Raw genomic sequence first — 24,170 nt, forward strand, 5'->3', positions numbered from 1 at the left:
GCAATAAAACAACCTGTTTTAATTTGTTTTACTGCATTATAATGCAAAGAAATTTCTGCATTATTTAAATGAACAATGAAATGGTTAACATTTTTTTATTTAAATACATAATTTTCTTTGCATTACAGTTTTGCATTGTGATGATGAGAATTTGTTTTGTACATCATGAAAATAATGTCACAAAAATCTTAATGGTCCTAAAAAAAATGTTTCAATACTTTTATTAGCATATAATGCAATAAACAACATATTCTAAAATATTTTTTCACTGCATTATAATGCAAAGAAAAGTCTGCATTATATAAATGAAAAAAAGCTTAATTTTTATTTAAATAATACATAATTTTCTTTGCATTACATTTTTGCATAGTGATAATGAGAATTTATTTTATATGTCATGAAAATAGTCACAAAAATCCTAATGGTTCTAAAAAATGTTTCAATCATTTTCTCAGCTTTATAATGCAATGAAACAACCTGTTTTTAAATATTTTTAACTGCATTATAATGCAAAGAAAATTCTGTACTATTTAAAGTTGAACTTTTTTTATTTAAATAATACATACATTTCTTTGCATTATATTTTTGCAATGTGATAATGAGAATTTGTCATGAAAATAATGTCACAAAAATCTTAAAGGTCCTAAAAAATGTGTTTGAATTTCTGCAAGTATAATATCTTGTTTTTATTTCAGGGTGAAATGTGACCGGCAGGTTTTGTGAGATTAAACCACCAGCCAATGTAACTCTCAGATATGCAAGCTTGGGTAGATTTGGCCAACTCTCATTCCCACATCATAATAATAATAACAATAATAATAATAATACAAAATAAAAATAAACACCACCCACAATAGAGATATTAAAGTGTAAAACTGTTAAAACGAAATAGAAATATAGCTTCAAAGAAGTCTGTGGACTTGTCTGTTGGTCAGTCGTCTCTTCTCTGCTCTCCTCTGTTGTCTGAGGGCTGGTTGGGGTTTGAAGAGTGTGTGTGTTCATTGAGCAGGTAGTGTGTGAGTGTGTTACCGTTACAGAACCGTTCATGAGGCACTCAAGAACAGAAAGGAGTCTTAAAGATCTTTGGGCCTGCTGGGAGGAGATTGCTACAGAGCGAGGGGGGAGGCGGCGCTGGGGCCGGTCGGGGTCGTGCTCGGGGACGGCATGTGTTTCGGAGGAGCCAGATCCAGGAGTGCACGAACTGTCCCGGCCACCTGAGGCAAACCTCGCTCTTCCAGGATGTGCAGGGGGAGACACAGCTGGTTCTGCGGCCGCAAACACACACACACACACACACACACAAACACGCACACACAGACACACAAACACACACACAAACACACATATAAACACACAAACACAAACACACTCACACAAACACACAAACACAAACAAACACACACACACAAACACATACACACAGAGCAGGGGCGAACAAAAAAAAAGGGATGAAAACGGTGTCAATGGAGAAACAAATTATAAAATTAATATAACTTTAAAAAATGAAATGATCAAAGGAATATTTCACCCAAAAAGGAAAATTTCAAGATGTAGATGAGTTTGTTTCTTCATCAAATTTGTAGAAATGTAGCATTGCATCAGTGTCTCAGCAATGGATGCTCTGCAGTGAATGGGTGCCGTCAGAATGAGAGTCCAAACAGCTGATAAAAACATCACAATAATCCACAAGTAATCCACAGCACTCCAGTCCATCAGTTAACATCTGGAGAAGACAAAAGCTGAAACACATCCAGCATTAAGACGTTTTTAACTCAAATACGTGTCCATAATCCATAATAACGCTTCCTTCAGTGAAAAAGTGCATCTCCTGTTGTCTCTCACATCAAAATCCAGCCACATATTTGTTTAGAGCTGTTTAAATGCTGCTTGATCTGTGCAGATTTCTCTCCTGATTCACACCAGAACACTTTTTCACTGGAGGAAGCGTTATTATGGACTCGTGTTTTAGTTAAAAACGTCTTGATGTATTTGTTTCTTTTGTCTTCTCCAGATGTTAACTGATGGACTGGAGTGCTGTGGATTACTTGTGGATTATTGTGATGTTTTTATCAGCTGTTTGGACTCTCATTCTGACGGCACCCATTCACTGCAGAGCATCCATTGCTGAGACACTGATGCAGTGCTACATTTCTCCAAATCTGATGAAGAAACAAACTCATCTACATCTCGGCTGGCCTGAGGGTGAACACGTTCTCAGTAAATGTTCATTTTAAGCAGATAAGGTACAACTAAGGAAGAACTTAACTTATAAAGAAATTATAATCATGACAATAAAGAACGATGGAGGAGGAGAAGAAGAGAAATGGAAAAATCGTTCAAACCAAGAACGCAGCGTCAACTAGTCTGACACTATAAATGAACTGAAGTATTAGTAGAGGCTGTTATTGCACATGCTTTGAGTTAGTGATCTGAACAAAGCCCTTAACCTAAAGATCAAAACAGGGCATGTAAATCATGCTAAAAACATGAGCGATAAATCAAACTAAGCTGCCATATATCTATCCAATATAAAGCTGCGACTCTCAGACTCAAACGCACAACTTAACTAGTGATGAAACACACATCTACAGCGGATACATGAGTTTAGATTTTATTGTAGAAAAGCAGAGGAGGACAACAGTCAGACTGCAGGAAAACCAGACACACAAATCTGACAGACAAATGCTCTCACACTCTCTGCGACCGCTGCTGAGTTTCCTAAGTGTGTTAGGAAGATATTACACTGTATAGCTATTCATTAACAACAGGCATGTACTGGTTGATGAGGGCTGTTATTTCAGCGAGTAACACGACTGACAACATGCTTGATAACTGCAGGGATATTTCAAGGGTTAGTTCAGCCAAAAAGTAAAATTCTGATGTTCTTTACACACCTTAAATCATTTCAAATGTGTATGATTTACTTTCTGCACAAAAGGAGACATTTAACAAAGTCCCAGCTGCTTTTTTTCCACATTATTAGCTTCACTCAATGAAATACAAGCAGAATTTTGTTAACATGAAAAAATATATTCTTATTATTTTTTTAAGCACTGCATTTTGATAACACTTTACCTTAATAACATGTAATACTGCAACAATATTATTATAAATAAATCATAAAAATAATAGTCACTTTGGATAAAAACATCTGCTTAATGAATAAATATAATAGTAGTGTACAGTACAATAATATTTATAACAAATATAATATTAAATAAAATAATTCATTGTTTTCAACTAAAGCAAACAGTTAAACATACAAATAAACTTCATTGATAAGCAAAAATGATTTTCAGTATTTTTTCTCTCTTTTTATTAAGGATTATAATTATTCTAAGCACCAGCAATATTCGTCTGCAAGCTTAATGCTTTACTGCTTTTTTTCCACATTATTAGCTTCACTCAATGAAATACAAGCAGAATTTTGTTAACATGAAAAAATATATTCTTATTATTTTTTTAAGCACTGCATTTTGATAACACTTTACCTTAATAACATGTAATACTGCAACAATATTATTATAAATAAATCATAAAAATAATAGTCACTTTGGATAAAAACATCTGCTTAATGAATAAATATAATAGTAGTGTACAGTACAATAATATTTATAACAAATATAATATTAAATAAAATAATTCATTGTTTTCAACTAAAGCAAATAGTTAAAACATACAAATAAACTTCATTGATAAGCAAAAATTATTTTCAGTATTTTTTCTCTCTTTTTATTAAGGATTATAATTATTCTAAGCACCAGCAATATTCGTCTGCAAGCTTAATGCTTTATTTAATCATTTAGAATTTATTTATTTTGAATTTATGCAATATACTGAAGACAAACCAGAGAAGTCAGTCGGCGTTTCTGTACGAATAATTCACGTAACTGTAATTTCTGGGCGGGATTATGCTAAATTATGAATGACCACACACGTACCCGAGACACAAATGATTAGAATTCATTAGCATATACTGTATATATATGTTTAACTATCAAATCAGAGGTTTGTGAAATGTTTGGCCCATTTTACGGACAAATTACTTCAAATGTACTCATGTTTTCATGAACGAGGCCCAATGAAAGTGAATGAGTACAAGGGCTGTCAGGCTCCAAAAAGAACAATAAAGCACCATATAATATCAACTGCTGTTATGATATGACTTGTGCACTATATTACAAGCATTTTGAAGCCATATGATAATTCTGTTTGAGAAAACAGAGTTAACATGTAAGTTAACACATCCGTCTCCATTCACTTTAATTGTATGGAAAAGAGAAGCTCAGACAGTACGCCAAAATTTCTCCTTTTGTGTTTCATGGAAGAAAGCAACTCATACGGAATGACAAGCAGGTGAGTAATTGTTATTTTTGGGTGAACTATTGTGTTAACCGTGAGGTGGAAGACAGTGACATACACACAGTAAGGCACAAAGGGATAAAACAGGGGGAGTTTATGGTTTGGCATCCTCCACTCTGTCTCATTTTGCTTTTTATTCACGCAAACACTCGGAAACTCAAAGCCTCACAGAGTACTCATACACTTCAGCACACTTTGGGGAAAAGTGCAGCAGTACTGATGCACAATAAAGGGCTCGTTCACGGAGCAGGCAGCTTGTTCTGTCGTCTAGTTTAAGGCTGAATGGGCGAATCCGCCCAACTTTGTGCTTTTCGATGAAACTTTGATTTTTGCTATGGAAATGTGCTCTCTACACACTCACAAACACGCATATAAACACTCTCAAATGATTCTTCGCTAAGCCCCACCTTAGAACATCACCGACCAATCCAATCTTAGCAGCTGTTGCTGTTTATAAACCATCAAATGAGACTTTTGTTTATTTTGTTTCATTTTAATCCATACTTTTATTCAGCAAGGATGCATTAAATTGATCAAAAGTGACAGTAAAGACATTTATAATGTTCCAAAAGATTTCTGTTTCAAATAAATGCTGTTCTTCTGAACTTTCCTGAAAAATAAAATGCATCACAGTTTCCACAAAAATATTGTGCAGCACAGCTGTGTTCAACATTGATAATAACCAGAAATGTTTCTTGAGCAGCAAATCAGCATATTAGAATGATTTCTGAAGATCATGTGACACTGAAGACTGGAGTAATGATGCTGAAAATACAGATTTGATCACAGAAATAAATTACATTTGAATATATATTCACATAGAAAACAGTTATTTTAAATTGTAATAATATTTCACTATTTTTACTGTATTTTTGGTCAAACAAATGCAGCCTCGGTGAGCAGAAGAAACTTTCTTCCGAAAATATAAAAAAAATCTTCCTGACTTCAAACGGAACAGTAGTGCAAATAATTTCCTTTAAAGAAACAGCACATTCTTTCATCACAATTCTTTCCAGTCCATGTATTAATACCATTAAACCAAATTGTATCCCTTTAAGAAATTTGCATGAATGTTATTTTATAAAGCCTAAGCAAGCAACTATACGCAGAGGGGGCGGAGCTTAGCGAAGTATCGATTATGTGCACTAGAAAACACTATAAACGTAACATCTGTGTGCGTAAACGCCAGCTATTGTGTAATTCTGCCCAAAGACAAACAATTGGCTATTTTAGTGCAGTGAGCAACATGGAAGTGCAATTTAAAGGCTTGGCACCAGGTGGCAGTAGAGAGCGCATAGCAGCGACATGATTGACAGGTAGAAAAGAGCAAATCCAGCCAGCTGGGAAGAAGGGGTGGAGCGAAAGGGAGGCGGTGCCAGAGAGAGCAAGGCCTCAACCAGCCTAAACACACAAACCACCTCCCCTTTTAGGACGTCACCCGCTGAACACAAACTATCCTGCCCGCAGAGCCAAGACGAGGAGGAAAAGGAGCGTTCAAATAAAACACAATGAGGGGTTGATGGTTTTAAATTGGAAGGGAATGGAGGGAGAGAAAGAGTTAGTAGTATTAGCGATTACACTTGAAGGCACTAGAGGAAACAGCAAGAGATGCTAGGTTTGAAGCAAATATGAAACAGACGTTTTTTCTTAATTTGGTTTTAAAGAATACCTGAGGAACTCCAATTCTGCGGCAGGCCTCTAGGAAGTTCTCTACATTACGTCGACACTTGGCCATCGTCAGTTTGGGCTGGAAGGAAAGAAAACATGAAGCCGATGCAATCCTATGCACGTACACAAAAACTAAAATAAACCCAGAAAGTGTCTCACCACTGCCGGTGAGGGTACATGGATGCTCGGTATGGATCGGGGACGTACGTGGTTGGCCAGATGGCACAACACGACCCCGTCAGTCAAAGCTGCCCCAAGATCACTGGGTAAGGACACCTTGAGTCGACACTCGATATTCTACAGGGTTGCAAAATAAGACTTACAGCAGAAATAATTTGTAAAAAAAATTATAATAATTATGTATATATGTGACCCTGGACCACAAAAGCTATAAAGTATATTTGTAGCAATAGCCAACAATACATTGTATGGGTCAAAATTATAGATTTTTCTTTTAAGCCAAAAATCATTAGGATATTAAGTAAAGATCATGTTCCATGAAGATATTTTGTAAATTTCCTATCGTGCACCCTCAGATTCCAGATTTTCAAATAGTTGTATCTCAGCCAAATATTGACATGATCTTCAGAAATCATTCTAATATGCTAATTTGCTGTTCAAGAATTTTTTTTTTATTATTATTATCAATATTGAAAACAGTTGAGTATATTTTTTTCAGGATTCTTTGATGAATAGAAAGATCAAAAGATCAGCATTTATCTGAAATAAAACGCTTTTGTAACATTATACACTATACTATTCAAAAGCTTGAGTCAGTATATATTTTTTTTTTTGTTTTTTGGGAAAGAAATTATAGAAATGAATACTTTTATTTAGCAAGGATGCTTAAAATTGATCAAAAGTGATGATAAAGACATATACAGAGATATGTCACAAAAGATTTCTATTTCAGATAAATGCTGTTCTTCTGAACTTTGTATTCATCAAAGAAACCTGAAAAATTCTATAATAATAATAAATGCTTTTTGAGCAGCAAATCGGAATATTAGAATGATTTCTGAAGGATCATGTGACTGGAGTAATGATGCTAAAGCTCTGCTTCGGAACAGTAGTGCAAATAATTTCCTTTAAAGAAACAGCACATTCTTTCATCACAATTCTTTCCAGTCCATGTATTAATACCATTAAACCAAATTGTATCCCTTTAAGAAATTTGCATGAATGTTATTTTATAAAGCCTAAGCAAGCAACTATACGCAGAGGGGGCGGAGCTTAGCGAAGTATCGATTATGTGCACTAGAAAACACTATAAACGTAACATCTGTGTGCGTAAACGCCAGCTATTGTGTAATTCTGCCCAAAGACAAACAATTGGCTATTTTAGTGCAGTGAGCAACATGGAAGTGCAATTTAAAGGCTTGGCACCAGGTGGCAGTAGAGAGCGCATAGCAGCGACATGATTGACAGGTAGAAAAGAGCAAATCCAGCCAGCTGGGAAGAAGGGGTGGAGCGAAAGGGAGGCGGTGCCAGAGAGAGCAAGGCCTCAACCAGCCTAAACACACAAACCACCTCCCCTTTTAGGACGTCACCCGCTGAACACAAACTATCCTGCCCGCAGAGCCAAGACGAGGAGGAAAAGGAGCGTTCAAATAAAACACAATGAGGGGTTGATGGTTTTAAATTGGAAGGGAATGGAGGGAGAGAAAGAGTTAGTAGTATTAGCGATTACACTTGAAGGCACTAGAGGAAACAGCAAGAGATGCTAGGTTTGAAGCAAATATGAAACAGACGTTTTTTCTTAATTTGGTTTTAAAGAATACCTGAGGAACTCCAATTCTGCGGCAGGCCTCTAGGAAGTTCTCTACATTACGTCGACACTTGGCCATCGTCAGTTTGGGCTGGAAGGAAAGAAAACATGAAGCCGATGCAATCCTATGCACGTACACAAAAACTAAAATAAACCCAGAAAGTGTCTCACCACTGCCGGTGAGGGTACATGGATGCTCGGTATGGATCGGGGACGTACGTGGTTGGCCAGATGGCACAACACGACCCCGTCAGTCAAAGCTGCCCCAAGATCACTGGGTAAGGACACCTTGAGTCGACACTCGATATTCTACAGGGTTGCAAAATAAGACTTACAGCAGAAATAATTTGTAAAAAAAATTATAATAATTATGTATATATGTGACCCTGGACCACAAAAGCTATAAAGTATATTTGTAGCAATAGCCAACAATACATTGTATGGGTCAAAATTATACATTTTTCTTTTATGCCAAAAATCATTAGGATATTACGTAAAGATCATGTTCCATAAATATATTTTGTAAATGTCCTACCATAAATATATCAAAACTTAATTTTTGATTAGTAATATGCATTGCTAAGAACTTCATTTGGACAACTTTAAAGATGACTTTCTCAATATTTGGATTTTTTTGCACCCTCAGATTCCAGATTTTCAAATAGTTGTATCTCAGCCAAATATTGACATGATCTTCAGAAATCATTCTAATATGCTAATTTGCTGTTCAAGAATTTTTTTTTTATTATTATTATCAATATTGAAAACAGTTGAGTATATTTTTTTCAGGATTCTTTGATGAATAGAAAGATCAAAAGATCAGCATTTATCTGAAATAAAACGCTTTTGTAACATTATACACTATACTATTCAAAAGCTTGAGTCAGTATATATTTTTTTTTTTGTTTTTTGGGAAAGAAATTATAGAAATGAATACTTTTATTTAGCAAGGATGCTTTAAATTGATCAAAAGTGATGATAAAGACATATACAGAGATATGTCACAAAAGATTTCTATTTCAGATAAATGCTGTTCTTCTGAACTTTGTATTCATCAAAGAAACCTGAAAAATTCTATAATAATAATAAATGCTTTTTGAGCAGCAAATCGGAATATTAGAATGATTTCTGAAGGATCATGTGACTGGAGTAATGATGCTAAAAATTCAGCTTTGAAATCACAGGAATAAATTACATTTTAAAATATATTCAAATAGAAAGCAGTTATTTTAAATAGTAAAAATATTTCAATTTTTTTTCAATATTTCAATATTACCGTTTTTGCTGTACTTTGGATCAAATAAATGCAGGCTTGGTGAGCAGAAGAGACTTCTTTAAAAAAAACATTCAAATCTTACTGTTCAAAAACTTTTGACTGGTAGTGTGTATATATATTTATATATGTATGCATGTATGTATAATCAATAAATAAATAATACATGATGGAAAAGCGGTTTGTTTGACGCACCCTTCTCAGCTGCTCTATCAGCATAGCCTCCTGTCCCGTGGGGGCGGGACTCTGTGTGGGCGTGGCTTCCACTGGCTCCGCCTTCTGTGTGCCTGATTCTTCTGCACATAATTACATAAACAAGTAGCAATCAGGAGCAATGATTGACACGCTTGTAACGAGCGCTACAGTGACTACCCATTTTTCAGTGATATTTGATTATTTATACACTAGCATTATTATTATAGCATTTTCAGTTTTAGTCATTTTGTTAAGTGCTTTTGGCATTTGTATAAGTATTTTTATTTCTCAATTTAATTTATATTTATTTCAGTTTTAGTTTTAGTCATTTTTAGTGCTTCAACTTTTTAAGTTTTTCATTTAATATTTATATTTTATTTTATTTCTGATTTCTTTAAATTAACAAAAACTAACAAAAAATAATAACTATATACAGTAAATAACTAAATTAACAATAACAACACTGCCTCTTTTTCAGTGACTTGTGTTCCAACTAGTTTGTCTTGAACACATCATCACAACATGAGATTCAAAGCAAAGAGCATCAAAGTAAATGTTAAGAAGGCAACAGTGCAACACTATGTTCTTCCATTTTTTCCTGAGGTTTAGGAAACAGCAATACATTAACATACATATTATTCCCTAAATGTAACTGATAAAACGCAATACTTCAGAAATATTCAAAAATATTAAAATATATTGAAGTATTTCTCACATTTTCTCCATAAGCATTGCATTCTTCAATTCTTCATTTAAGAGTTCAAGACAAACCAACTAGTTTGTCTTGAACACATCATCACAACATGAGATTCAAAGCAAAGAGCATCAAAGTAAATGTTAAGAAGGCAACAGTGCAACACTATGTTCTTCCATTTTTTCCTGAGGTTTAGGAAACAGCAATACATTAACATACATATTATTCCCTAAATGTAACTGATAAAACGCAATACTTCAGAAATATTCAAAAATATTAAAATATATACTGACACTGATTCATGCGCTTCACATATGGGTACAGTCATTTTAGACACACCTTCAAAACTGTTGCAACAGAGATGGAAATAACATTTTTAAATACATGAATTATGTTTCCATTTTTGTCTGGAAGTGTCTTTTTCTGTTCTAAAGAAGGGGGTGTCCCAATACTTTGGTCCATATAGTGTATGTATAAGTCATTGGTGTTTGCTGATGAGTTTTTGGCTCAAGGTCTGCATTTAAAGCTGCTTTCTGCAGACCAGTCAAGTTCTTCCACACTGACTCAATCAATCATTTCTTTTTGAACCTTGACTTATACACAGAGGCATTGTCATGTTAGAATAGAACAGGATCCTGTCCAAACTGTTGCTATAAAATTAGAAGCACACAATTCCCTAGAATAGCATTATATGTTTAAACATTAAGATTTGTACTCATGGAAATTACTAAAGTAGTCAAACATTAGAAGGGGGGGTCCCAATACTTTTGGCAATATAGTGTATATACACTACCGGTCAAAAGTTTGGGATCAGAACGATTTTTAATGTCGTTCTGCTCATCAAGGCTGCATTTATTTGATCAAAAATACAGAAAAAACAGTAATCTTGCAAAATGTTATTACAATATAAAATAATGGTTTCTATTTTAATATCCTTTAAAATATAATTTATTTCTGTGATGCAAAGCTGAATTTTCAGCATCATTACTCCAGTATAAAGTGTCACATGATCTTCAGAAATCATTCTAATATGCTGATTTATTACTAGAATTATCAATGTTGTGCTGCCAAATATTTTTTTGGAAACTGCGATACTTTTTTTCAGGATTCTTTGATGAATAAAAAGTTCAAAAGAACAGCATTTATTCAAAATATAAATCTAAAAAAAAAGTATCACAGGTTCCAAAAAAATATGAAGCAGCATAACTGATAATAAATCAGCATATTAGAATGATTTCTGAAAATCATGTGACACTGAAGACTGGAGTAATGATTCTGAAAATTCAGCTGCGCATCACAGAAATAAATTAGATTTTAAAAACATTAAAAATCGTTCTGATCCCAAACTTTTGACCGATAGTGTATGTGTGTGCATCATATGTTTATTCATGACATTATGAAAGTCTCACAAAGCAGCAATCGGCTGCGTCAGATAAACAAACCTTTTTTCTTCTCCTCTCGCTGACTGAGGCAGAAGAGGTAACTCTCAGGTCTCTGGCTGGGGCCACGGGAGGGAGACGGGGACTGGAGGCCTGCAAGACCAGCAAAAAGTCACAATGGGATGTGGGGCAAAGAATTAAATGGCAAAACAGAAGGAAAGAGGAAGATCAAGTCTGATTTAAACAAACACATACCGGTGGGAGACAGCGAGCCATAATCTTCTCCTTGCTACAGAAGGAAAGAGAAAAAATAAAAAGGCAAAATCAGTGGAAATAACATGAATAACGAGCAGTGTATCTGTGGCGTGAATCTTAGAAAGATGTCCATCACAGATATTTCTGACCCTGGAGTACAAAAGCAGATATAAGTCGCTGGGGTATATTTGGAGCAATAGCCAACAATACATTGTATGGGTCAAAATTATAGATTTTTCTTTTATGCCAAAAATCATTAGGATATTAAGTAAAGATCATGTTCCATGAAGATATTTTGTAAATTTCCTACCGTAAATATATCAAAACTTAATTTTTTAGTAGTAATATGCATTGCTAAGAACTTCATTTGGACAACTTTAAAGATGATTTTCTCAATATTTAGATTTTTTTGCACCCTCAGATTCCAGATTTTCAAATAGTTGTATCTCAGCCAAATATTGTCCGATCCTAACAAACCATACATCAATGCAACGCTTATTTATTCAGCTTTCAGATGATGCATACATCTCAATTTTGAAAAATTGACCATTATGACTGGTTTTGTGGTCCAGGATCACATTTCTTGGCAGTTTTTGTGAGGTTCGCCCTCATTTTTACAACACGTTTTTGATGTGAGAACGTCCAAACCCTAAACAAACATGCGCATGCATCAGCTGAAATCTTACACTGTGTCCTAAACAGGCATGACGTGACACCTATCCAGCATCATTTCCTCAAATAATGGAAATACTGCTCACAAAATCAGTCAGTCACAAAATATTTGATGTTTATTACAGTCAAACACGGTATTAACACGATTAGATATCAGATTTTTTTGTCACAAAAACAAGAACCAAGGAGCCAAAAACAGATATTTTGTTATTCAATGCTTGTCGCAGTTGTGGCTGGTTAGGATTAAACTCATTATTTACTGCATTCTGCCTGGTTATGTCAGGGAATTAGGTCTGAATGCAACAGCAGTATCTTTGTGTAGTGAATTTATGAAAGTAAAATCATCCACAGTAAGCTTATTAGCATCTATAGAGATAAAGTGATGGAGGCAGATCATCTCCAGGCTCTTGCGGTTCAGTACCTGTGGCATACAGGAGGCCACGGATAAAGTGGGAGACACACGGCCATCCAGCGGCACAGCAGAGAGAGACTAGCCAGCCAGAGCAATGCAGAGAGGGAGAAATATACGAAACGAGGGGAAATAAAGGAGCGAAGTTAGGAAATAAACAGAGGGTTTGAGAAAGTTTAAAGGTCCCATATTGTCAAAACTGAAATTTCCTGGCTTTTTTCACGATTACTGAGGTCTAGGAGCTATTTAACTACCATATAAGTTTCAAAACAGTCAGTCCACAGTAAAATTCACACAGCCTGCTTAAAGTTCTAGCTATTTTTCACGAACCGTTGTGACTTCCGTAAAAAGTTGACGTCAAAACTACACACTAGCGCTGTGACGTCGCTGACCCTAGTTACCTGTGGTTGGCCTGGCCGTGCGTCACTCAGAACACAACATGCCAATCAGAAGAGAGGCTCATGAATATTAATTAGACAGACCAAAATCGACCTGATCTCAGCAGAGCTCCTGAGAAAGGAGCTGTAAAAATATATTGAGATGGTTTTTGGTACTTATACCGCAAATATATATTCTTAAGGACATCAAAAGGTGTAAAATATGGGACCTTTAAGAAGAGTAAAAGATTTTAAAGTTTGTTACTGAAAATGCTGCAGGAAAAACGCTAAAACAAATGTAAAATGCTTTCTTTTAGGGGTCATAATCAGCTTAAATTAAAAAATAACAAATTTTAAATGATGATGATGATTGTTAAAATTTAAATAAATCATTAGGAAACATGCATAATAAGATCATTTGCATTTATAGAAACAAAGTGATGGAGGTGGATCATCTCCAGGCTACAAACAAACAAATAATAAATAAATAAAAATTATTATTATTTAAATGTACAAGCCTAAAATAAGTTCCGAGAGTAAAATCATCAAGAAAAATCCATAATAAATTTATTTGAATGTACAGAAATAAAATGTAGGTAAATCATCTCTAGGCTGCAAACAAAAGAAAAAACAAATAAATAAATATTGAGAATATTTGTTATAAGATTATTTGTATTTATAGAAAAAGTAATGGTGGCGGATCATCTCCAGGCTACAAACAAACAAATAAATAAAATATATATATATATATATATATTATTACTTACATTTACAAGCCTAAAATCATTTTTGAGATCATCTACAGGTTACAAACAAACAGATAAATAAAATATATATATATATATATATATATTATTACTTACATTTACAAGCCTAAAATCATTTTTGAGATCATCTACAGGTTACAAACAAACAGATAAATTATTATATTATTATTATTTAATTTACTAGCTTACAACAATTTTTGAGAATGAAATTGTCAAATAAAAAACAACAACATCCATAATAAGCTTATTTGCATCTAGAGTGATGGAGGCAGATCATCTCCAGTCTCTAAAAAAACAAACGAACAAAAAACAAATAAATAAAATGAAAACTGAAAATTTGTGAGTAGCTTTGCAACATGCAAAAAGTTTAATACAAAGGTTTTTTGGTTTATTAATGCCCCTAACCCTAATTATGAGCAATACTAATTGTGAATCAGCATTAATCAACAGCAGTGTATGGTAGGCTCCCATTTAGACTGCTAGCTAGTAAACATGTCTGTGTGTCTTTCACCTGTTTGTGAGGGTCTGGCCTCTTCTTTATAGTGTTGGTACCTGTGTCTATCTCAAATATCAGTAGGGGCTCAAACTCACTCTGACACAGAACCAACATGACAGAGAGAGAAAGAGAGAAAGACAGGAAGGGAAGCAAAAAAAAGCAGGGCAGGAGTGTTAAAGATGCTCGCCGGGAAAAGCAGATCTAATATTAAAGATGCACTCAGCAAGTTTTAATAATAATTAGATAGTAATAACTATCAATTACAAGATAAGGCTGGTCATGTCTTAACAAAACAGCTTTCTTGCCACTAGTCACCATTTTAATCATGTGTCAAAAGAACAATTAAATAACTTATGAGTAAACTTTTTAATTACTGAGTGCAACTTTAAAGGATGTTAACAGCTTAAATGGATCAGAAAAGCAGTTTCGATTATAAATAACCTTAAATCGTGTTAATACATTATGCAAAGTTAAAAAGCACAATAGTGACATCTGTTAAGGGAAGTGAACACACAAGAGAAATGAGATGGTGCAGAGGATGACGCATGATCTGAGCTGATTGGCTCTTACCATGAAGAGGGCGGAGTCATCGGTGTGAGTGGACCGTCTGGAGGGGTACAGACTCTGGGGTGGGACAGTATGCATATGACTACAGCGCCACACACTCACATTCACACACACAGCAGGATGAAGTGATGGATAGGGAGGAAGTGATTGTGTAAATGTGAAGGAGACACTCACCTCACTGTCTGTCGGACTGGGCTTCGTTGGGCTCTGAGACGACTTGTGCTGAAAATACAAGATTTACTATCTCTAGAAACATCACCGGACACATTTGGGGAGAGTTTCAATCGGGATTTGGATGCTGAAGATCAATTTTCGCCCTTCAGAGCATCTTGATGTATTATTGCGGTAACTCTCGTTATACTAAATGCCATTATATTTGTGACCCTGGACCACAAAACCAGTCATAAGGGTCAATTTTTCGAAATTGAGATGTATACATCATCTGAAAGCTGAATAAATAAGCTTTCCATTGATGTATGGTTTGTTAGGATAGGACAATATTTGGCTGAGATACAACTATTTGAAAATCTGGAATCTGAGGGTGCAAAAAAATCTAAATATTGAGAAAATCATCTTTAAAGTTGTGCAAATGAAGTTCTTAGCAATGCATATTACTAATCAAAAATTAAGTTTTGATATATTTATGGTAGGCCATTTACAAAATATCTTCATGGAACATGATCTTTACTTAATATCCTAATGATTTTTGGCATAAAAGAAAAATCAATAATTTTGACCCACACAATGTATTTTTGGCTATTGCTACAAATATACCCCAGCGACTTGAGACTGGTTTTGTGCTCCAGGGTCACATTTTGTTAACTATTGGGAAGCTTTTAGTAGACAAGACTTAAAGGGATAGTTCACCCAAAAATGAAAATGGTAATCTTTTACTCATCCTCAAGTTGTTCCAAGCTTATATGAGTTTCTTTCTTCTGTTGAACACAAAAGAAGATATTTTGAATAATGTTGGTAAGCAAACAGTTGACGGTAGCCATTGACTTCCATAGTATTTTTTTCCATACTATAGAAGTCAATGGGTACCGTCAACTGTCTGGTTACCAACATTCTCCAAAATAACTTTTTTTTGTGTTCAACAGAAGAAAGAAACTCATATAAGCTTGGAAAAACTTGAGGATAAATAATTGATGAGTAAATGATGAATCTTCATCAGTAATACCCACTTTTTTTATTGTTTTTTTTATATGTCGTGAAAAAGCATTTGCTAATAAATGGCTAAATACGACAACAGAGGTTGCTGGGGACATTAAACATCATCACACCGAACAGGTAAAGTCATACCTTTTACAGACTCATTGTGTTTATAATCATACTCAAGCAACTCTTTTCTAATTTAGAGTTTGCAGCACTTTTTTTGCAAATGCATTAATAATTGTGTGTATACCTTGACGTAATTCATAACGGCGTCTCTTTGCACTGATCTTGTTTTCTGTCTCTCCTCCTCGTACCGCAGAGCTGCCAGCTGAGCTTCCCGTCTCACTCTCTCCACACCGCCACCAGAACGCTGACACACAACCAGAGTAAATTCAGTAAATTTCACAGTAAATTTCATTGACTGCATAACGAGATGTGAATGTACAGGGACTCTCACCTGATTATGAGCGTATGAAGATGTGACCGCTGTATCTGAGCCACCACTAAAGAGACAACAATTGTTAGTGAAAACAGATATTTTACTTCTCTGTTTGATTTCTAATTCTTAATTTTTTAGCGGCCAAGCACCGATGGTTCGTAGGCACCCATTGTAATAGTTGGCGTTCTTCTTGGGAAGTCTATGGCGGCCCATAAAACTGCTTGCGGGAAAGTTATAAAATTTGGCACGCAGATATAGGACAGTCTCAACATTAACCATAGCAAGTTTGGAGTCTCTAACTCAAACCCTCTAGCGCCACCAACAGGACAAATTTGCACTAATGTTTATGCTAATAACTTTTGAACCATAAAGTTTAGATGCAAAATATTTTTTTTTTCTGATCATCTTTAGATTATGCTGGCAAAAAGTTATGGAATTCAAGATGATTAGTCAAACCATTCTTGAAATAACGTGTGAACGAATTTGACAGAGCACGGCAAAATGGACGTGAGCCTATATCTCCGCAACGGTTTAGCGTATTGAGACCAAACTTGGTGTGTGTTATAATAACCATGACCTGAGGTTACATGCACAGTTTGCATGCATTTTTGCTTAGAATTTCTGAACAGTTTGGCCCAAAAAAAAAAAAAATGATTTTTGGCATAAAAGAAAAATCAATAATTTTGACCCACACAATGTATTTTTGGCTATTGCTACAAATATACCCCAGCGACTTGAGACTGGTTTTGTGCTCCAGGGTCACATTTTGTTAACTATTGGGAAGCTTTTAGTAGACAAGACTTAAAGGGATAGTTCACCCAAAAATGAAAATGGTAATCTTTTACTCATCCTCAAGTTGTTCCAAGCTTATATGAGTTTCTTTCTTCTGTTGAACACAAAAGAAGATATTTTGAATAATGTTGGTAAGCAAACAGTTGACGGTAGCCATTGACTTCCATAGTATTTTTTTCCATACTATAGAAGTCAATGGGTACCGTCAACTGTCTGGTTACCAACATTCTCCAAAATAACTTTTTTTTGTGTTCAACAGAAGAAAGAAACTCATATAAGCTTGGAAAAACTTGAGGATAAATAATTGATGAGTAAATGATGAATCTTCATCAGTAATACCCACTTTTTTTATTGTTTTTTTTATATGTCGTGAAAAAGCATTTGCTAATAAATGGCTAAATACGACAACAGAGGTTGCTGGGGACATTAAACATCATCACACCGAACAGGTAAAGTCATACCTTTTACAGACTCATTGTGTTTATAATCATACTCAAGCAACTCTTTTCTAATTTAGAGTTTGCAGCACTTTTTTTGCAAATGCATTAATAATTGTGTGTATACCTTGACGTAATTCATAACGGCGTCTCTTTGCACTGATCTTGTTTTCTGTCTCTCCTCCTCGTACCGCAGAGCTGCCAGCTGAGCTTCCCGTCTCACTCTCTCCACACCGCCACCAGAACGCTGACACACAACCAGAGTAAATTCAGTAAATTTCACAGTAAATTTCATTGACTGCATAACGAGATGTGAATGTACAGGGACTCTCACCTGATTATGAGCGTATGAAGATGTGACCGCTGTATCTGAGCCACCACTAAAGAGACAACAATTGTTAGTGAAAACAGATATTTTACTTCTCTGTTTGATTTCTAATTCTTAATTTTTTAGCGGCCAAGCACCGATGGTTCGTAGGCACCCATTGTAATAGTTGGCGTTCTTCTTGGGAAGTCTATGGCGGCCCATAAAACTGCTTGCGGGAAAGTTATAAAATTTGGCACGCAGATATAGGACAGTCTCAACATTAACCATAGCAAGTTTGGAGTCTCTAACTCAAACCCTCTAGCGCCACCAACAGGACAAATTTGCACTAATGTTTATGCTAATAACTTTTGAACCATAAAGTTTAGATGCAAAATATTTTTTTTTTCTGATCATCTTTAGATTATGCTGGCAAAAAGTTATGGAATTCAAGATGATTAGTCAAACCATTCTTGAAATAACGTGTGAACGAATTTGACAGAGCACGGCAAAATGGACGTGAGCCTATATCTCCGCAACGGTTTAGCGTATTGAGACCAAACTTGGTGTGTGTTATAATAACCATGACCTGAGGTTACATGCACAGTTTGCATGCATTTTTGCTTAGAATTTCTGAACAGTTTGGCCCAAAAAAAAAAAAAAAAGACTGGTCTCTTTAGATTCAGTCATACAATACCCAATTTTCCCATGTCGACCATTATGAATTTTGTCAAAAATGCTGTATTTTACGAACTCTTTGGCATATCATTACGAAACCTGGTACTCAAAAAGTTTTGTGGCGGCGCCACCATGTGGTTATTAATTATAATGAAATTTCAAAAAATTCGAATAGCTTTTGATTAGTTTTGCCTATTATAATGCTACTAGTCTTGACAGATTCCTTGCATCATGCTGAGAACATTTATACCAATTATGCCATAATCAGCTGAACTTTGTGTCAGCCATTTCGATTTACGTTGAAAACCTACTTTTTGGAACTCCTCCGAGACCGCATGTCCAATTTTCACAAAATTTGACCCAAATCATCTTCAGACCAAGTCAGCAAAAAGTTATGAATTTCGTGTTGATTGGCGAAACAGTTTCCGTTTACCGCATTAACAAATTTGATGGCATGGTGCCAAACTGCATCTGATGCTGTATCTCTGCAAAGCTTTGACATATTGACACCAAACTTTATGTGTGTCATTGTCACCTAACACTGACAACACCACATCAATTTGACAACAGTGCCACCTATTGGTAAAAATTGATAAACCAATAAATCATATTACTAATGATTGAATTTATGATTTTTCAGCTAGTCAAAGCAGACGGGAAATAGACATGAAAAACAAGATCATTATTGCTTATGGTGGAGTGCAAATGTATATTATACATCGTACTTATCATGAAAGTTTCATTAGTTTAGTACCGGTTATGTAAGGAGATTTGGCGTCTTGGATCATCAGTTCTTAAGTCTCTGGATGGGCTGGTCTTCACGGGTGACCCCTAGAAACAAAGTAATGCTATCATTATCCCCGTGTTAACAACAAAATCCAACTGGTGTTGAGTAGACCTGATGTGATCAGCTATTAATCAGTAATGCGCACCTCTCTGGTGATTCGTCTTTCAATGTAGGCCATAAACTGTGAGCTGAGGCTGACAGGCTCCGCCCCTTTACGGCTCCACCCATCCTCATCCTCATCATCCCCCGTACAGCTATCAATGAAGTCTATCTGTTCAAGCTCTGCTTCCACTTTAGAAAGAGACGACAAGGTGATTTAAAATTAAAATCCTGTAGAGCTTATTACTAGAGTCTGAACTATAGTGATTCATAAGTGTAGATGTCATCTCACATGCGCCATTGGTTACGTGAGACCCCGTCCAATGATCCTCACGTTCTCTTTCTCGATCTCGTCTCTGTCTTTGCTCTCTGGTGATTTCCGCCACTCTTAAAGGCAAGTCTGACAACTCGTCTGAAGGCTTTAAGAAAGGATAGATGGGGAAAAGGCAGAACAGGACAATGAAATGAGTGCTACATTATGGAGAGTAACAGCTGGATAGAGTGGATTGCTGATTGAGTGATCAGAACAGCACTTGCCTCATTTCCAGACCACCTCTTGTCTCCACTGTCCACACTGTTAAAGCCAGAGTCCAGAGCTCCGTACAGCCGGCCAGAACACAAATCCTCTGCACTGAGAGACAGACAGATCAGAGAGAGCCACATCAAATCATCTGAGATTTCACACATAGAAATGTGAGCCTGGAGCACAAAAGCAGTCTTAAGTCTCTGGAGTATATTTGTAGCAATAGCCAAAAATACATTGTATGGGTCAAAATTATAGATTTTTCTTTTATGCCAAAAATCATTAGGATATTAAGTAAAGATCATGTTCCATGAAGATATTTAGTAAATTTCCTACCGTAAATATATCAAAACTGAATTTTTGATTAGTAATATGCATTGCTAAGAACTTCATTTGAACAACTTTAAAGATGATTTTCTCAATATTTAGATTTTTTTGCACCCTCTAGATTCCAGATTTTCAAATAGTTGTATCTCAGCCAAATATTGTCCTATCCTAACAAACCATACATCAATGGAAAGCTTATTTATTCAGCTTTCAGCTGATGTATAATTCTCAATTTCGAAAAATTGACCCTTATGACTGGTTTTGTGGTCCAGGGTCATAAATAGACTGCTAAAGGTCTAAAATTACTTTCTAACACCCATATCATCCTACAAGAGATGAGAGTAAAATATCTTTTTGATTTTCTGGTGTCTAGATATGGCTTGGGTCCCTCCTCTAATATAATTCTGTGGTATTGTCTCCCTTTAATTATTTTATTTTAATTTTGTTGTATATTATTTTATTTTATATTCTATATTTTATTTTATCTCAAGTCTTTGATTTTCTGCTCTCAAGTCTGTGCTGTTTTTTCACCCATTTATGTTTATTTTATTTTTATTGTATTTTATTTTATTTTATTTTATATTCTATATTTAATTTTACTTTATCTCAAGTCTTTGATTTTCTGCTCTCAAGTCTGTGCCGTTTTTTCACCCATTTATTTTATTTTACTTTACTTTATCTCAAGTCCTTGATTTTCCAGCTTCAAGTCTGTACAGTTTTTAACCTTTTATATTATTTTAATTGTATTGTATTTTATATTCTGTATTTTATTTTAGCTCAAGTTTTTGATTTTCTGGCCTCAAGTTGATGTTTTTCGCCCATTTATTTAATTTTATTTTGCTTTTTTATTTTATACCTTTTTTATTTTGTACTTTATTTTATTTTATTTTATTTTTTATTATTTTATATTTTATTTGCCACCACAAATAATAACCTGATTATTCAGAAAAGTAACAGCAACATTTTAGGCATCATAATTTGTAACCACTTAATGTATGTATCCTTATAAAGATGGTGCTTTTACCACAAACATCTTGAGAACCACTGTGGCTCCTTGTATAGAAGATCCACATATAAGTTTCTGTCAGATTTACTGAGAAGTTTGATCTCTACATCATCTCATCTAACGTCATCCGGTTTTGCTGCAATCTCTCCTCTCTTCATACCTTCATTCCAATCAATCCAAGCTTTCATTCTGTCTGTGTCTTTTCCTTTCCCTCCCTTCTTATCTGCAGAATCGCCCTGCCTTGCGTGTCCTCTGAGAGATACGGCCGATAAACACCGGCTCAAGTTAATGTGGGTGCGAGAGTGAAAGACAAGGAGGAGTTTATGCTCACAAAACCCAGTGAAATGAAGCGAGTTCTTACCAGGATCCGAAAGGCAGTGGCCTTCTGTCGTAGTCTGGAAGGTCTGATGCTGCTTTACATGCCTCCATGTTCAGATATTTAAATATATGGATCTTTCCCTTTATACAGATCTGGAAAAAAACGGAAAAACACACCAATAACCATGATTCTTTCTCAGAGGTGCTCTTAGCTTTTAAACAGTTCTCAAAGGCAATGCAAAAATATTTTTACTCTTATAAAGTGACGTATTTCTTGGATCAAAACAGGAATGTGTGTTACCTGTGCAGGTGGGCTCTGGAGAGGATTGTTGTCCAGAATGATGCTCTGGAGGTGTCTGAGATTGCGGTAGCATACTGGGATCGTCGTTACCTTGTTACAGGAAAAATCAAGCCGGACCAACGGCAGCTCGGCCAACTCTGCAAACCGATGAACACAGAAATGACACAACAACATCAACACAAAAACGTCACTCATTTCATTCAGGTGCAGGTGCTTGCGTTTCTGACCAGGAGGCAGGCGAACGAGGTGGTTTCTGCGGATGTTGAGGTCGCGCAGAGCTTCCAGCTGACCGATCTGTGGAGGAAGCGTCTGGATCTCATTACAGCTGACGTCCTTGAAGCGAGAGAGAGAGAGAGAAGTGATGAGTAATGTGCATGAGTGAGAGCAAATGTGAAGATGACACACCACACACCAGTTCGGTGAGCTGTCTGAGTTTGCCCAGATCCTCCGGCAGCGATACCAGCTTGTTATTGCAGGCGATCAGAACTTTGAGCGGCAGACGGCACAGATGAGCAGGAAGAGTGGACAACTGGTTCCGACTGCAGAGAGCAAACGAAAACCAAGAGAATCAGAAACCGCAGGCTCCAATGACTAGATTTAAGAAAATATGAGTGGTACTTTCGCTTGAATAACTTGGAAAGGGCAATGTAATTACTAAAGAGTTCTGAATGATTTTATGCTGCTAACAGTGTTGCTATTGTTAACTAAAACTAGGGTCGCAAAAAGGTGGAAAATTGCCAGTAAATTTCGGAAAAATTCCAGAAATTTTGGAAACTTTCCAGGATTTTTTTAAAATGGATTTTTGGAAAGTTTCCGGAAATTTACCAGAAATGTTCCACCCCTTTGCAACCCTAACTAAAGCTATTAAAAATTAATTGAAATAAAAAATATAAATATTAGATGAAAATAGTTAATATTTTATTTATATTTTACTGTATTTACGCTATATTTTATTTCATTTTTTATTTTACTTGCCACCAAAAGCAAAACATGACCTGATTACTCAGAATAATAATAGCAAACTCTCCTCAACAAGATTTAGGTATCATAACTTGTAAACAAAAGTCCTTCATTTGTGTAAAAAAAAAAAAAAAAAACTATTATAAAGATGGAGACTGTGCCACACACATCATGAGAAAAGAGCCCACATCTGTATTTCTCTACTGGATTCTGGTCTCTAGATATGACTTTTAATATAAACCTCTGGGATTTTTGTTTTCTCATTTTATGATCCTCCAGGCGAATTTTGAGAGTCGGATCGCCTAAAGTAATAACACACCTCACACACGACTAAAAAGCCAAACAATATGAGGTGTCATTATGTCTGAACCCCAAACAGTGCAGGACCCGCTGAAGCTGGGTTGGAGATCAAAAGCATAAGCAACAGTACTAGTGATGCTTGCTTTAGTAAACACCACTAATTAACACTTGCTGTGCACCAACTGAGAGTAAAATATGGTTTACAATAGGGCTGCACGATAAATCGCATGCGATATTTAACGCGCATCTTATCAGTAAAGCCGGTTCTGTAATCAGATTTATCGTGCAGCCCTAGTTTACAATGAGTTACTTGTCCAGCTGGTTGGAAGCTTTTTGGAATTGCGTAATAATAGATGGGTTAAAGGGTTAGTTCACCCAAAAATGAAAATTCTGTCATTAATTACTCACACATCATGAGAAAAGAGCCCACATCTGTATTTCTCTACTGGATTCTGGTCTCTAGATATGACTTTTAATATAAACCTCTGGGATTTTTGTTTTCTCATTTTATGATCCTCCAGGCGAATTTTGAGAGTCGGATCGCCTAAAGTAATAACACACCTCACACACGACTAAAAAGCCAAACAATATGAGGTGTCATTATGTCTGAACCCCAAACAGTGCAGGACCCGCTGAAGCTGGGTTGGAGATCAAAAGCATAAGCAACAGTACTAGTGATGCTTGCTTTAGTAAACACCACTAATTAACACTTGCTGTGCACCAACTGAGAGTAAAATATGGTTTACAATAGGGCTGCACGATAAATCGCATGCGATATTTAACGCGCATCTTGTCAGTAAAGCCGTTTTTGTTGCTATGAATTCAGGTGCCATCAGTTGTCTTCTCCCGAATGACTTGTTTG

General features: G+C 35.6%; 2 protein-coding genes across 5 annotated transcripts in view; both read right to left on the bottom strand.

Moving 5' to 3' along the window:
• Positions 1–641: 641 nt before the first annotated feature.
• LOC107665034 (leucine-rich repeat and calponin homology domain-containing protein 3-like) lies at positions 642–6,322 on the bottom strand. Its single transcript, XM_016455775.1, has 3 exons — positions 6,190–6,322; positions 6,032–6,109; positions 642–1,265 (listed from the first exon to the last, which is right to left on the bottom strand). The coding sequence occupies exons 2-3, from the start codon at positions 6,095–6,097 to the stop codon at positions 1,107–1,109; spliced, it is 225 nt and encodes a 74-aa protein (XP_016311261.1). The 5' UTR covers positions 6,098–6,109; positions 6,190–6,322; the 3' UTR covers positions 642–1,106.
• Positions 6,323–7,127: 805 nt separating this feature from the next.
• The window catches only part of LOC107665011 (leucine-rich repeat and calponin homology domain-containing protein 3), a 26,571-nt gene continuing 9,528 nt past the window's right edge, over positions 7,128–24,170 (bottom strand). The window contains exons 3-22 of one of the 4 annotated variants that reach the window (XM_016455740.1): positions 22,461–22,587; positions 22,276–22,381; positions 22,049–22,185; positions 21,791–21,900; positions 20,111–20,204; positions 19,866–19,992; positions 19,620–19,765; positions 19,442–19,518; positions 18,040–18,085; positions 17,833–17,952; positions 15,057–15,104; positions 14,886–14,939; positions 14,331–14,411; positions 12,688–12,756; positions 11,595–11,628; positions 11,403–11,492; positions 9,267–9,367; positions 7,970–8,107; positions 7,812–7,889; positions 7,128–7,599 (exon numbers count right to left, since the gene is read on the bottom strand). In XM_016455740.1, coding sequence (XP_016311226.1) covers positions 7,402–7,599; positions 7,812–7,889; positions 7,970–8,107; positions 9,267–9,367; positions 11,403–11,492; positions 11,595–11,628; positions 12,688–12,756; positions 14,331–14,411; positions 14,886–14,939; positions 15,057–15,104; positions 17,833–17,952; positions 18,040–18,085; positions 19,442–19,518; positions 19,620–19,765; positions 19,866–19,992; positions 20,111–20,204; positions 21,791–21,900; positions 22,049–22,185; positions 22,276–22,381; positions 22,461–22,587 — 1,981 coding nt within the window. In that variant the 3' untranslated portion in view covers positions 7,128–7,401. The remainder of the gene's footprint in view (positions 7,600–7,811; positions 7,890–7,969; positions 8,108–9,266; positions 9,368–11,402; positions 11,493–11,594; positions 11,629–12,687; positions 12,757–14,330; positions 14,412–14,885; positions 14,940–15,056; positions 15,105–17,832; positions 17,953–18,039; positions 18,086–19,441; positions 19,519–19,619; positions 19,766–19,865; positions 19,993–20,110; positions 20,205–21,790; positions 21,901–22,048; positions 22,186–22,275; positions 22,382–22,460; positions 22,588–24,170) is intronic. The other 3 variants (XM_016455746.1, XM_016455754.1, XM_016455762.1) reach the window with 3 other exon arrangements.

This window comes from Sinocyclocheilus anshuiensis, unplaced genomic scaffold, assembly GCF_001515605.1.
Source record: "Sinocyclocheilus anshuiensis isolate Anshui unplaced genomic scaffold, SAMN03320099.WGS_v1.1 scaffold1303, whole genome shotgun sequence".
NCBI classification, from domain to species: Eukaryota; Metazoa; Chordata; class Actinopteri; order Cypriniformes; family Cyprinidae; genus Sinocyclocheilus; species Sinocyclocheilus anshuiensis.